The sequence below is a fragment of the Podarcis muralis genome, chromosome Z (assembly GCF_964188315.1).
Source record: "Podarcis muralis chromosome Z, rPodMur119.hap1.1, whole genome shotgun sequence".
Classification (NCBI taxonomy): Eukaryota; Metazoa; Chordata; class Lepidosauria; order Squamata; family Lacertidae; genus Podarcis; species Podarcis muralis.
Genome location: NC_135673.1, coordinates 15,578,913 through 15,594,662, shown reverse-complemented (window position 1 = coordinate 15,594,662; position 15,750 = coordinate 15,578,913). Strand labels below are relative to the sequence as shown.

At 44.4% G+C, this 15,750-nt stretch overlaps 1 protein-coding gene across 1 annotated transcript in view; it reads right to left on the bottom strand.

Annotated features, from left to right (window-relative positions):
- Positions 1-15,750, bottom strand: part of FIBCD1 (fibrinogen C domain containing 1) — a 71,816-nt gene that overhangs the window by 12,872 nt on the left and 43,194 nt on the right. The window contains exons 3-4 of the mRNA XM_028715533.2: positions 14,381-14,540; positions 13,320-13,456 (exon numbers count right to left, since the gene is read on the bottom strand). Of these exons, the coding sequence (XP_028571366.2) occupies positions 13,320-13,456; positions 14,381-14,540 (297 nt within the window). The remainder of the gene's footprint in view (positions 1-13,319; positions 13,457-14,380; positions 14,541-15,750) is intronic.

The following is a 15,750-nucleotide window of genomic DNA, read 5'->3' as shown; positions in this document are numbered from 1 at the left end:
AAGTGCAGGTGCTGCCACACTAATTCACTGAGTTGTAACGGATGTGGAATGGGTATTATGTGGCACCCTCAGCAGTGTCAATTCTGCCAAAGCAATTGAGTGCGCACATGTTGGGGGCACTCCAGATTCAGGTGAGAGAAGATGGTTTTCTCATTGTTAGATTTTATGCAACAGGTATGCAGCGACTTTTCCGTGGAACATTTGATGGACAAAGCCTGTTCTTGCTTTTTCTTACTAGATTAATCGGGTTGTATCCAGTGCTATTATCCTAGAAAAAGAGGTGCTGGAACTCACAATGAACACCTCACTTGGAAGGGCGTATTTTAAAAGTTTAACAACCTATATTTCCATCCTTTACCACATATTCTGAGACTTTAAAACTCTCCTGGGGTTCTCTCAACAAAGAGTATGGGCCTCAAACTTGGATCTTGGCATCCAGGAATTCTCATTTTCTCTCTCTTTTGCACCAGTAAATATTAGCCAGTCAGTCCATATGCCAATGTTTGTCAAGTTCAATGTACTGATGGGCTTAACATACGAGGTAAATAGAACTAACTCTCTTCCCTGCTTTGCTGCCTGGGGGCAATTCTCACTCGCTGCAGGCGAGTAGCTATTTCAGAGCCTCAAAGAATCGTGAACGTTCTGTACATATTTTTTTGTTGTTACAAATCTCCCCTTCTCTTTTCACTTGGCTTTCAAGCTGCAGGTGAATTGTGTAAGTTTTTTGACCAGTAACTAGAGCTTTTAGAGTATAATTGAAACAAGAGTTGGGGTAAAAATACAAGTCAAAACCAAAACAGGAAACATAAATGGCCATGTCTGGGGGGATATTGCAACCCACTAGTTAAACACTAGTGTCACTTCTGAAAAAGGAAGGAAGGAAGGAAGGAAGGAAGGAAGGAAGGAAGGAAGGAAGGAAAGGTGTCATGACAGTGCAGTCAAACAGAATTGACTCAGAGGGTCAAAGGAGCAAAACCTAAGTTTGTCTTAACATGTTAGTGATGTGTAAGAGGTTCTGTCAGAAGCCTACCTTGATTTCTTGTACAAGAAGAAAATTCTCTCTCCTTCACTCATGAGGTTCTGGCTATCCTCAAAAGTCCATGTTGGGACTGAGAGAGCTGGATTGGAATTGATCATCTGAGGAGCATAATGTAGAATCATAGAATTGCAGAGTTGGAAGGAGGACCCAAGGGTCATCTAGTCCAGCCCACTGCAATGCAGGAATCACAGCTAAATAATCCCTGACAGACGACTACCCAACCTATGTTTAAAGACTTCAGATGAAGAAGCTAAAAAAATGAATTTCAAAAGGGACAAATGTAAGGTTCTGCACTTAGGCAGGAAGAAGCAGCTGCACAAATATAAGATGGGTGACACCTGGCTTACTAGCAGTACATGTGAAAAGGATTTAAGGGTCTTGGTAGACCACAAGCTGTATGATGCAGCAGCAAAAAGGTGCTGGTACTCACCATGAAGTTGTTACAGCAAGTGCCACACATTTAACCAGTGCTTTACATCTAGGAAAATGGTGCCGGTATTGCGGAGGATGTTGACAAGCTGGAATATATGCAATGGAGGGCAACCAAGATGATCAGGGGGCTGGGAACCAAGCCTTACGAGGAACAGCTGAAGGAGCTGGGTATGTTTAGCATAGAGAAAAGAAGATCTGAAGGGTTGTCACATGGAAAACTGAGCAAGCTTGTTTTCTGATGCTTCAGAGGGTAGGACCTGAACCAGAGGATTAAAATCCCATGAAAGGAGATTCTGATTAAACATTACAAAGGAGTTTCTGACGGTAAGTGCTGTTGGACATTGGTGGTTCTCCTTCATTGGAGGTATCCAAACAGAGATTGGATGGTCATCTGTCAATGATTCTTTAGCTGTGATCCCTGCATTGCAAAGGTTGGACTAGATTATCCTTTGGATCTCTTCCAACTCTACAATTCTATGATTCTATGGTCAAACACACTGGGACCCTGCCAGAGAAGGGCAGGAAATAAATTTGATGATGATGATGATGAAGAACAATGGGATAAGTGAAGGCTATTGTGGAATGCTCCAAAGGTGTGGACAAAGAGTTTCTGCAGGATATGGAAGAGGACAGCAAACCAATGCAGGGATTTGAAATAGGATATTTATGATTATAGGTGGCAACAATTTTGGCAATGAACTATTTGATATTGCCATGACCAAGGAAGACTAGGAAGCAACAATGCAGCAGAAGGCAAGCAGAGTTCTAAAAGATGGAGAGGAGATGGGTTTTTGCAAAAGTGTGTAATTTATGTAAGAAGTTCACACACAATGCTCACAACAGGACCAAATGAGGTGGAACAGACCTTGGCTTGAGTGCCATCGAGACCAAAATGGAGCATAATTTGCAGCTTGTCCTACCATAAGTCCGAAGCCCCGAAATGCATTTATCTGGGCCCTCTTTCGCATCTTTGCCCTGCGTGGTCCGTCTGATGCTCAAGGTCTGGATTTAGCCATGACATGTCTAGCATGCTGACAGACTTGTTGAGGCATTTTGCTGCCAGCGTGTTGCCTTGATGTTAAAACTATTTTCTCCTCAAAGCTGAGAGGATCCTGCTGACTGGGCTGGCTTTAAATAGGCACATAAGTATTGGAGTTATCATCTCCCACTGCCCTTTGAGAAGTCGCTGTTTCAGTCCTTGGAGCACTTTTGAAGCTGTGAGAAGGTACGGAGAAAGGTGGCCTTTTTAAACCTTTTCATGAGTGACTCCATCCTTTTCTCCTTCAACTCTTTTTCTCCAACCCAGATAGCAGTGAGGGGGAAACAGGGATGAGGTTGCCATTTAATTTTAATGATTTTATTAAGGTTATGTTATTACAATTCATTGTCAAAACTATTATATATGAAACATTCTTGTTTCCTAAGAAGAAAAAGAATGAAATATAAAGGGGAAAGAAAAAAGGAAGTGGATAAGGAGGGGAAGAGATCAGGGGTTTTTTTCCAGCCAGAACTCGCCAGAACTGTTCCAGCATCTCTCAAGTGGGCAATACTGCCATTATAAGAGAACAAGGGAGGTGTTCATAGTGAGTTCCCGCACCTCTTTTTCTTGAAAAATAGCACTGGAAGGGATAATAGAACAAACAACAAAAATTCTACAGTATAGTGTTGTGAATAAATTAAAGGGGGAAAATATATAATCATTTACACTGGCATTCCAGAAATGTAAGAATAAGGCCCAACACGGCTTAATAAATTTGCTTTCTTGATTATTATGTATTGCATTTTTATTATACAGTATTGTTACGAGGGGGTGCGGCAGACTCCCCATAGTCTCTACATTCAGTGGAGTGGCAGAATCTGAGCAAAATCATAAATTCCTGAATTTAGCAAGAGCTGGGAATAACATCAGCAAACTTCTTCATGAAGCCAGCTTGGTAATGCCTTGCTGGGGGTGGGTCATTGAAGAAACGATGGCGCTGATAGCCAGCTGTCAGCCCTCAATGGAAGTCATCAACCAGGCAGAAGGCTCTGCCAGTCACAGAAGGAAGTTGCCAGGGTAACAAGGGAGGTGATGTCACCACAGGAAGGGAGGGTGTCCTTTTACAACTGATGATCTGGGAGCAGGGGTTTCTGGGAAGAAGGAGCAGGAAGTGGGCAGAACTCTATGCAGGGACTGAAGGGCAGCAAACTAAAGGGCTGGGCTGGAGCAGGCCACTAACAGAGAGACGCGGGGATGGGGCTTAAGGTGCCTCTAAATCCAGTGCTGCGCTGCTTGGAAGGACAACCCCTCTTGGGATCTCTCTCTCTCTCTAACTCAGGTGTAAATATGTGTGAATAAACCATATTTCTAAGACACTGCAGTCTCCGTTGTACCTGATTTTTCCCAAGTAAATGCAAACCCTGGTTCATTTCCAAGAACCTTGAAATCTCTTGCTGCCACTCAGTAGAGGTTGGGGTGGCTGGTAAGTTTTATAATTAAGACAGGTTTGCCAGGTTTTCCTTAACTGATCAGATATGGCAAGAGGGTCTTTATGTTTCTACTTTGGGGCAATACATTGTTTTGCTGTTGTTAGCGGTGTAGTAGTCAGCTGGAAATAAGTACTAATTACTTTAGAGTGAAGCATCAACAGGAGAGTTATTTTAAGGTTTCTCGGGAGACATTGTCATTTAATTTGAAAAAGCATGTGGCAGGGGGGAAATGGCTGCCTTCGCTAATTACAAGTGCATCAGAAAACCAATTCCTCTTGAGCATCATATCTTTTGTCAGAAGGGGAAAGTCTAAAAACATCTGAAGTTGCTTTATACCGAGTGAGACCAATGAACTCAGTCCTGTATGGGTGGACTGGCAGCAACTCACCAGGAATGCAGACATGAATCTTTCCCCTGGCCTACCTGGAGATGCCACTGGGGATTAAGCTTGGGACCTTCTGCATGTAAAGCAGATGCTTTACTACTAAGCTACCACCTGTCCCCTAAAAATAAAGTGAGATTCTAGTCCTCATGGTTCTGAATAAAAGGCTGAATTAAATAAGAACACAGGTCCATCAGGAGTGCTGTTGTCTGCACTCACTGGCCACAGCTCTCCAGGGTTTAGGGCAGCCCTAGCTGGAAATGTTAATAATAATAATAATAATAATAAATTTATTTATACCCTGTCCACCTGGCTGGATTTCCCCAGCCACTCTGGGCGGCTCCCAACAGAATATTTAAAATACAATACAATGTTGGGGATTGAACCCAGGACCTGCTCTACTCTTGAGTTACTGTGGTCACACAGATTGAATCTCAGGTGCTCCTTTTTGCATGTGGCGCAATGTGGATTTATGTGGCTTGTTCCATTCTTTGAATCCATACAAAGCTTGCATCCAATTTGTGCTCAGTTTATTTGTCAGAGGAGGAAACCAGCAAGCCCTCAAGAAGCTGAGTGAATCTCCTTCCTCAGCATGGCATGGGCTTCGCTGGCAACCTGAGCTGTAGATGAAGAAATTATATGATCTCATCCAAAGGGATTTATAGAGCAGCATGAGCAATTTAACCTATGTCCTGGCTCCCAGTAGGCTTTCAGAAACTGTGGAGTGGGGAGCATGTTGACACAGTGTGAGAGACACAACCTGTTTATATCCTGATCTGGTTCAGACAAATTGATTTGACTGTCCTGGAGTAAGCATGGGTTAAAAAAGAGAAAATAGCAACACATTTATCAGAGCAGTTCCACAAGCAGGGCTACTGGAGTAATTGTATTTGGTTCAAATTTAAAGATCCGCCTACCTAATTTGCAATATGTGAGCCAGTGTGATGTAGTGGTTAAAGTGGCAGGTTTGAATCCTCACTTGGCCATGAAGCTCATTTGAGTGACCCCGGGCCAGTCTCTCAGCCTAACCTACCTCACAGGGTTGTTGTGGGGATTAAATAAGGAGGGGGGAGAACCATGTATGCCGCTTTGAGATCCTTGGAAAAGAATGTGGGATAGAAATACAACAAATAAACACAGTTATTGATCAGCATCCACAGTTAAAGTTTGCAACACACTTCTCTGGCCAAATATTGTGTACAAAAATGCATATAATAGGGTAAAGTGTGCATAAATGTGTGGAGAGTAGTTGTGGATATAGCACACCCAAGTGCATTTTATTGTAACGTGTGTGGATTCAAATGAAGGTACAAATAAATAAATGTACAAATATACATATAAATAAATGAATGTTAAATAAATAAATAAATAGCTATTTTTAATAGCTAGCTAGCTGTGTGTGTACATAAAAATGTATGTTTTGGGGAAAATCCAAACTTGGCAGCAGGGCGGTTGGGAAAATGAGAAAGCGAGAAAAACAAAAACTGACATCCTCATACGTAAGTTTCCTTCCTTTTTAGTTTTTCTTGAAGAGCTCCAGAGCCTTCAAAACCCACCTTTCAATTCCTCCCTCACACACTGATGTCTGCTCATTTGGGCTCACCTCATTTACCTCACAGAATTGCCTTAGTGAAACTCAGGTTTCCCGCCTTAAAAATATATATATTAAGAAAATAGCTTTAAAGCTTTTAAGAACTACATCGCCAAAGACTCTCCTCCCTGGAAGAGAGGGGAGTGGTTGTGGGCGGGAGACCGAGCTCCGCCCCTGGTAGGGGGCTTAGCCCCCTCCCCTCCTTACCTGGCTGGCGCCCACGCCCACCGGAGGCAGCCAACCAGGTGCCTCCGGGGGGGCGTGTGTAGCAGCTTAATGCTGTGGCGCCAGCTCCGCCTCCTCCTCATTCGTCGTCGTCCCTCAGCGAGTCACCCACCCTCCACTCCCATTTAGCTCAGGGTCTAGGTTTTTTGGCCTTGCTATGGACCTTAGGTTGGTCGCCCCGGTTGTCTGGGGGGCCTGGTAGGAATTTTTCCATTTGGCATTAGGCTTTTTGGTTTTTTCGCCTACCTCGTAGCAATCGTCACAACTTTTGTGGTATTGGTAGGTAGGTTAGGCATTGGATTCATGTGTTGTGCTGTGTCAAGGGCTAGGTGTGGCCATCGCCTATGCTATCTACCGTGGGTTATTCCGTTAAAGGAATCTGGCGGTCGTGTATTCTGTCCGATGCCTGCTTGGCGGGAGGCCATGGCACGACCCTCGGTGACATCAGGGGGTGAGCCTATAGTTGGATTGGCATCAACAGGCTCCACCTACTGTTGAATAAACCCACCTCCTATAGTCATCCAATGCCTAAGCCAATACCTTTTCACTGCTGTAATCAATAAAGTTGTGGCCTTTCCTTGCCCATTAACCTTATATCACGTGTCCTTGTGTATTTATTTCACATAGCGGGGGTCGGGCCCTCGATCCACAATCACTATCTGCTCATAGGATCCCATTTCGTTTCCCTCACAGAATTGCTCTTGCTACATGTTCCTGAGGATCTGGGTTCAGTTTCTCACCATTTTTTGTTTTTAAAAGAGCATCAGGGTGTTCAACAATTGCAGGCAAAATTTGAACATGCATAATTTCCCCCTCCAGTAGAGAGAGGAATTTCTGGTATTTAAGTAACTGTTAAACACAGAGAGAAGCTCTGACAGGCAAACAATACAGCTGGTCACCAACAGGGACTGTCCCTCTTTTGGACACAAAACTGCAGCCCTCTCCCCTCATCCATAAGGACCTAATTCTTGCTCTCAGCTGAAGCTGGAGTTCCCTAGGCCCCATCATCCATTCCTTCACACAGCTCTCTGATTCCTTAAGCTATGGACTTAAAGAGACACTGGGTAATTTGCTTTTCTGGAAAGGTGCCATTCACAGCCAAGCAACCGCCTTTTCTAACTCATGTCCTCATTTTCTAGGGTAACAAAGGGCCTACAGGTTATATAACTGCAACTATCAGGATTATCAAGTCAGCTTTGTATACTTGGATTTTTTTTATGTTGACTTTCTCCAGTTTCACCTTCTTAGAAACGGAGGTGAGGCCTGGCTTGGCCTGGCCTAGTCTGACCGATGAGGGATTCCCTTAGTCCTCTCACAAAGCACCAGCATGCTGACTCTGCACAAACAACTTGCTGCCTTATTTATTGGCACTTATGGACTACCTGTCTTCCTACAGATATAAAAGTGTAAGGCTGCCAACGTGCAGCCCCCATTGGAGGAGTTGTAGTGCCACACCACAATTCTGGATTTGCGTGAAGTTGGTGGGCAGGGGAGCAAAAGAGGAGGCAAGTTTTTAAATGGTGGTTTTAAACAACAGCATGGGTTTAAATAAAGCTGTTTAATGTGGTATCGTAGTGCTTTAAATGTATGGCGTGAATGTGATCTTAAGTCAGAGTCACTTTCAAGATGATCAATGGCCTGGAAACCAAACACTATGAGGAACAGTTGAGGGAGTTGGGTATGTTTAGAGGAGACGAAGCGGAGATAGGACAGTCATTTTCAAATATCTAAGCTAAAGGGCTTTCACATGGAAGATGGAACAAGCTTGTTTTCTCCTGCTCCAAAGGCCAGAACCCGAACCAATGGTTTCAAGTTACAAGAAAGGAGATTCTGAATAAACATCAGGAAGAACATCCTGGTAGTAGGAGCTGTTCAAGAGTGGAATGGTCTCCCTTGGGAGGTTGTGGACTCTCCTTCCTTGGAGATTTTTAAGCAGAGGTTGGGTGGCCACCTATCATGGAAGCTTTAATGGAGATTCCTGCATTGCAGGGGGTTGGACTAGATGACCCTGAGAGTGCCTTCCAACTCTACAATTCCATGATTCTATGAAATGCAAAGTGAACAAAATTTATCCCTATCCCTATCTGGCAGGAGGAAAGACAGCAAAACAAAAATGTTATGTTGTTTATTCAGATAAGCCAAACTATCCCAGGCTTTATTTTCTCACCTCGGGGTAACCTGGCTGTCCGTAATATCATGCCCATGTAATTTTACCACACACCAGGTGCAGAAGGTGTGATAAAATGGTTTGCCTCTCTGGCAGCTCTTAATTTTACAATCCACTCTCATTTTCAACCCAAACGCTTCCATCGCCACTAGCCACAGTGTTGATGGCAGAGATTGTGTCTGCAAGTCAAGAAAAATGGATGGGTCCCAAGTGACACCCTCTGCTTCTCCTCTTAACTAACGAGCTGCGATTGAGTCCCCAAACAATTTGTTCCGACAGGTCTTTTGCTCCTGACCAGTGTCTATAATAGATGTGTGCGAGATTGGCTTGAGCAGAGCAGGGAGAAGATATTATTCACATCCCTCATTTCCTCATGAAAAGGGTGCTGGGCAAATCGTACATGATGTTTTGTCAGGGATGTGGATTGGAGGAGCCGCCATGAATCAGGCCTCTGACCTGGCGATCGTAGTGTATGCTTGTAGACATCTGCCAAGCTGTCACCAGCATCACACTGTCTCCTGGCCCTGATTTCAGTAGAAAGACATATGCAGATGGCTCTGTCATGTCACCATGGCTACTGAAGTGTAGGTGGGTTCAGACGTAACCTAAAGACCAGATTTCAGCTCAAAGGGATTTATTGTAGCAACAGGAACAAGACTGACAGGGCCCAGTATATATATCTTAAGACGGCTCAGGCGAAACACAAACTCCACCTGTGATAGGTTGCCTTAATGCTGCAATTAGGGAATCACAACACTGGCCTATCTCAGCAGGGATTGGTTGCCTGCCAGCTATTAACAATGTTATTGGAGGGTTTTAGACTCCTCTCTGTCTTTTGTTATGCACAGTAGCGTAGCGTGGGTTGTCAGCACCCGGGGCAAGGCAAGTAATTTGCGCCCCCTAACCCGTGGATTTGCGCCCCCTAACCCGTGGACTTGCGCCCCCTAACCCTAACCCCCAGATGTTGCGCCCGGTGCGGCCGGCCCCCCCTGCACCCCCCATGCTACGCCACTGGTTATGCAGATGGTTCCTGAGCTCCTAGGCCTGTATTGCATGGATGCAGCCTAGCTTTGGTCTACAGTGCCTGGATACATAACAGCTTCTTAACTGCCCACCTTCCCTGTAGGCCCCAGTAAACAAAATATGATCCCTCATTCAGTTTTCATTATGCAATCATTTAATATGTAGAGTTGGAAAAGGTTCAGAAAAGGGCGAGCAAAATGATCAAGGAGATGGAGTGCCTCTCTGATGAGGAAAAGTTGCAGCGCTGGGGACTTTATTTAGAGGAAAGACGTTAGAGGTGGCATGATAGAACTTTATAGAATTATGCATGGCATGGAGAAAGTGCAGAGATAAAATTCTTCCTCTGGAAACTGGAAGATTCAGGACAGATAACAGGAAGAAATTCTACATGCAATGGAACACTCCCACAGGAGGCAGTGATGGCCACGAACTTGGATAGCTCTAGACAAATCCATGGAGAATAATTTTATCAGTCTTTATTAGCCAGAATGACTTGTACCTCCACTGTTGGAGGCAGCATGTCTCTGAATGCTGAGTGCTGGGAATCACAAGGGGGGAAGAATGCTGTTGTGTTCAGGTGCTGCATGGAGGCTACTCACGGGTCTCTGATATTGCTGACACACACAATGTCCCTTTATGGATATGCCACCACGATGCATGAAAATAAAAAGAGCCAGAGGCCCAGCTATCCCAGCATCTTGTTCTCACAATGGCCATCCTCTGGGAAACCTGCAAGACAACCTGAGTTGCAATAGCATCTCTCCCCTCTTATGCTTCCCAGTTATTGGTATTCAGAAGCAAAGGAGGGAGAAATCAAAATAGCTGTATTGGATTAGGTATGTGCCATTTAGTCCAGCATCCACTTCTCACAGGGGCCAACAAGGTGCCTCAATGGAAGAAAGTGTGCAAGCAGGACACAAGCACAACAGCACTCTCCCCTTCTGTAGCTTCCAGCAACTGGTATACAGAAACATTGCTGCCTCTAACATTTGAACATGCCCATTATGGGTAGTAGCAGCAATGCTCCTTCCATGGCTGTGTGTACAGTGGACACTCGGGTTGCGGACATGATCTGTGCAGGATGCACGTTCGCAACCCGCAGCTGTGCGTCTGCGCACGCGTGGGTTGCAATTCAGCGCTTCTGTGCATGTGCGACCGCTGAAACGCGGAAGTAACCTATTCTGGTACTTCCAGGTTTCGGCAGTCCATAACCCAAAAAAACGCAACCTGAAGCGTCTGTAGCCCGAGGTATGACTGTATTCCTTGTACACCGTTTTGAAATCTGAAGAGTGCCAACCTGACTGTTTGACAAGAGTGATTTTTCTACCACTTCTTAAAGCCAGTTCTCAGTAGCTGCCTGTCTGCAGGTATCTCCTACTTCAGCTAACTTTCTGACTTTTTGAGTTCTCGGATGAAGCTGCTCTTGTCATGATTTGTGATTTTTCTGCTCCTGTCTCGTTGCCTCACTGTTTTGGCATTTCTTCAGCCTTGTTCATTAATTTCTCCGGGCTGGCGTTGTTGACACAAACTAGCCCCCAATCTAGCATCTTTGCCATAGACATGAATTGCTGTGATGACCCCAGCGCTCTCTGGGAAGGTCACATCTATGACTCTCCTCCCAGAGGGGAAACTTGTTAAATTTCTGCCAATGACTTCATCTTGCCTTTAGAAAATGGCAGGTCAGGAGATGGAATTGCGTGTTAAGAGCCACTGATAAACCTTCAGTCACTCTGTTGTGTCTTAAGTTCAAACACCCTTAGGGCACATGCCCTGAAACCACTTCATGTGGATCAGTTACTTCTTAATATCACTTAGCCACCCTGTTATGTTCCTGGGTACTTCTGCCGATGAACTCTTTAGCCCAGCTGAAAGTTTTGCTTTCTTGCCATTTGCTGAAAGTGGAATGAAAACCCCACTACTTCATTATCCAGGACTGATGATCTAGTTCTGAACTTTTAAGAAATCAACCTTTTAGTTTGGCAGCACCCATGGTTTGGAACTCCCTGCCTATTAACATCAGGCATGCACCTTTGCTGTACATTTTTCTGTACCTGCTAAAAACGTATTTGTTCTAACAATCCTGTCCAGACATGTAGAAGCTGATGTGTTTAAATCTAGTTTTAACTTAAACTGTTGGTTTTAATAGTATTTTGATTTTTTTAACATTCATGTTTTCAATTTTTTATGATCGTTTTAATGTTTGTTTGCAAACCACATAGAAGTTCTACCTACAATCAAGTGGCACATATTTTGGAAGGGCTCAGAGGTTGAGCACACGCTTTGCATGGAGAATTCCCAATGCAATTTTCCAGGTAAGGTTGGGAGTGTCATCTGCCTGAAACCCTGGAGATGGTTTGGGGAGAGTCAGTGTAGACAATACTGGGGTAGATGGACCAACGTTTTGACTCGATATGAGGCATCACTTCCTATGTTTTTATTTCAATCAGCTCCTTATTCAGAACCATGGGGATTAGGACCTTAATTCTAGGGAAGGGCTGTACCTCAAGGACAGAACCATGTTCAATCTCCAGGTACAGCTGTTGGTAAAATAGAGCCAGATGAATCAGTTGTCTGAATCCAAGTCTCCAAGGCTGGGCTCTTCTTTCTGGGAAACCACATTTCTCCCCTGAGCTCAAAATGCAAGACAGAGCCATGGGCAAAATGAGGGTATGGTCTTGCTTATAAGAGTGTTGTGGGTTCCTAATGAACTGTGAGAGTCTTTCTCCATGCACAGCTCTGCCCCCACCTTCTCGGCTATCTGCTTGTCACACCAAGCCGCAATGAAATCTAGAAACTAATTTTATGCCTAGAGATAAACAAACAGAACATCTAACCATGCTGGCATACAGACCATCAAGTTTAGTACACAAACGCTGCTTTTTATGTGTGCTCCATTAATAATAAAGTCGGCATTATCGCAATATTTTGCATTTACTCTTGTATAGATTTATTTCCCATCTGCTCCTCTCCAGAAATGAGTTTATTTTACATCAGCGTGATAATGCCAGGGAAGGTTTGTTTTATGTATATTATTTCAGAACCCCAAAACATAGAACCAAGTACAGTGATAGCAAATGCCGTTTGTTCTTCGTTAAGTCCTACCTACTAAAAAAAATAAAAATCGAAATCTCATTCCATCTGTGTCTTCCCCAAAATGTTATTGTTGAATCCAACTAAGTTCTAGTTAGAGTAGACCCAGTGAAATTAATTACAGTGGAATCCAACTCCCTTCAGCCCCAGACAACATAGCCAACAATACAGGTTGATGGAAGTTGTTGGCAACATTCATTCACAGCACACATTTAAAGCATTATGATACCACTTGAGACAGCTGTGCCTTCTCCAAATAATTCTGGGAGCTATAGTTCATTAAGGGTGCTGAGAGTTGTTAGGAGACTCCCTTTTCCCCTCACAGAGCTAAAATTTCTAGGGTAGTTTAACAATCTGTGAGGGAGATAGGGGGTTTCCAAACAACTCAGCACTCTTAATGAACTACAGCTCCCAGAATTCCTTGGGGGAAGCCATGACAGTTTAAAGTGCCATCACTGCACTTTAAATGTATGGCATGAATGTGGCTGTCATCTAGCAACAACTGGAAAGGCACAGCATCCTGGTCCCAGCCACAGGGTGCTGAAAGTCTGGAAGCTGAGCTGCTATCCCATTTCCAGCTTAAACCAAAACTGTGCTGATCAGATGCTGTTAAATTGTCCATATCTGAAAGCACCCTCAGCATTTGCCCTGGCACTGACTGGCCCTGTGCTCTTGCTGCAGTGAGGCCCACGGTGCCTCCATGCCCAGAAGGCCCTGCCCATCAACCCACAAAGGATGCCAGCTTCTCTTGTCTCCTCCGTAAGCTCCTAGAATTTGTTCCCCATCATTGCCTCTCTGCTTCAACCTTGACGGAAGGTCACATGCTTTGACCAGCTAAGCCAAGGGGTCTATTACTCAAACCAATGCGTCAAAGAGACTTAAACAGGCAACAGACCCTTACCGTCCACCCGCCGCCATCCGTCGTCATGTCACAGTAAACCTGGAAGCCTTCAGGGTAGTGAGTGGGAAAGACAGAAAAAACACCGTCCTCTTGTTGTCCGCTTGCATAGATGTCAAAGCAGTCCCGAGGCCGAGAGCCTGCAGTGAAGTGTGGGGCAGAAGTGAGTTGGGGGGAAGAGAAACAAGAGAGGTCTAATTAATAGACTAAATTACAACATCACTGTTTGAGCCCTTGGCTCTGGACTCTCGCCTATTCCAACTGGTTGCTGTCACTAAAAGAGACTTTGTTCTGTTTTCCTTCTAAGCTCTGGGCAAGTGGAGTTCTGGCAGAACTCTTGTTTCATAGAATCATAAAATTATAGAGTTGGAAGGGACCCAAACAGCCATCTAGTTCAACCCCCTGCAATACAGTTTCTCTCTCTCTGATTTTTAGGGGGTTGATTCATGCAGAAACAAAGCAGTATGCTACATCTGGGACTGTGTGTTTTTTTGCTCAGAAGAATCATAGCTGAGTGGTAGAGCATCTGCCTTGCGTGCAATTGTTCCCAGATTCAACCCCTGATGTCTCCAGATAGGGCTGGGAAAGACCCCCTGCCTGAAACAGTAGAGAGCTGCTGCCAGTCAGTGTGTAGAGACAATACTGAGCCACATGGGTCAATGAGCTGACTCACTATAAGGCAGCTCCCTATGTTCCTACAAAAAATGCAAAATGCAGTTCTATCTTACCACTGAGCGCTCACTTGTGCATTTGGGGCTGAATACCCACAATTCCCTGTGAAGAGGGACTGATTGCTAAACCAGTCTGGGAATTTTAGCTCTGTGAAAGCAATTGGGGGTCACCTAACAACTCTCAGCACCTTAACAAGCTACAGTTCCCAGGATTCTTTGGGGGAAGATATGGCTGTTTAAAGCGGCATGAAACTGTTTTAAATGTGAAGTGCAGATGGGGCCCAGCATACATATTTTACATTCTCTAACTTCCTATTTGTGGTTGGTGGGGTGTGAATAAATTATATTCATAATAGCCCCAAGAAGGAGAAGAGAAGGAAGCAGATCTCCTACCGTTGGAGCATCCTTTTGGCCGGGCACTCCGAGCTGGAGCCTTCTGGAGGTCAGCTTTGAGCCGAGGTCGGAGCGCACTGCGGTCCTTCTGCAAGGTGTCCAGGATGTCGCTGACAGAACTCACTAGTCTCGCCATGTTGGTCTGGCTCTCTGAGAGCAGCTGTGTGAAAAAAGTCCAAATTCGTGATGACTCAGTTCAGGGGGTTTGCCAACACACCATCCGCAGGCACCAACCTGTCCACTACTAGCTTTAGGACAGCCTGCGAAAGGTCTCAACCAGGGCCAACCCCAAGACATTATATTTTATATTTTCTTTTATTTCATAAAATTTATGCACCACTTGATTGTAAAAAAAACACAAAACTTCTAAGTTTTGAACGATAGAACAGTAAAATCAATTAAAAAAACTACAACCCTATTTTAAAACATGAAAAAGTTAAACTACTAAAATAGATTCAAAATACTTCAAGTATCTGGGTAGGCTTGTCAAAACAGGAATGTTTTAAGCAGGTGATGAGAAGAGTACAGTGAAGGTGCCTTCTTGATCTCAATAGGCAGGGAGTTCCAAAGTGCAGGTGCTGCCACACTAAGTGATCAAGTTCTTACAAATGCAGAATAGGTATTATGTGGCACTTGCAGTAGTGCCAATTTTGCTGCATGAGGCAAGCCAGACAATGGTACCATCACCACCCTGTCCATGCATCCTGACTAGGTGATATCCCCTATGATCTTAGACACAACCTCTGAATAATGTCTTTTTTTGCTTGGTGCTTTTAAAAGCACTGCTACAGAGTTCAATGGGACTTATGAATGCTTTCCTAGCTGCAAGCCTTACTGAGTTCAAAGGGATTTGCAGCCTACTAAGCGAGGCTTTGCTCTGTTCTACAGCTCCCTCCTCTAAACTGTCCCTTCAACTTCCTGCCCCCATATTCAAGTACTTTCCTTCCCTTAGCGGCTGTTCCTTCCAGCCTCTACAATTCTATGATGCTCTGATTCTAATACTGATTTCCATTCTGCCCTGTATTTGTTCCACGCAGGACCATTTTGATTCTGCCACAGTTCATCTTCCACCCAAAACCACATTATTAATCTCAGTTGTCCACTGAGGCAAAATTATATAACTTACATAATTTATGTAAATGAGATTCCTCTTCCATTATGGCACCCCATTCATTTCAGTCATTTATGAACTGAAAACAATAACAACAGTGAATAGCGATTCTACTCAGTGGATTGATTTCTCTTCTGGACATGGTGGTGAATAAGCCAGCATCTGCAATTCCCAGCCCCATTTCCAGTTTTGCCAGAATCTTCCAACATCCCTAATGGCTCCTTCCTTCCTTCCTTCCTTCCTTCCTTCCTTCCTTCCT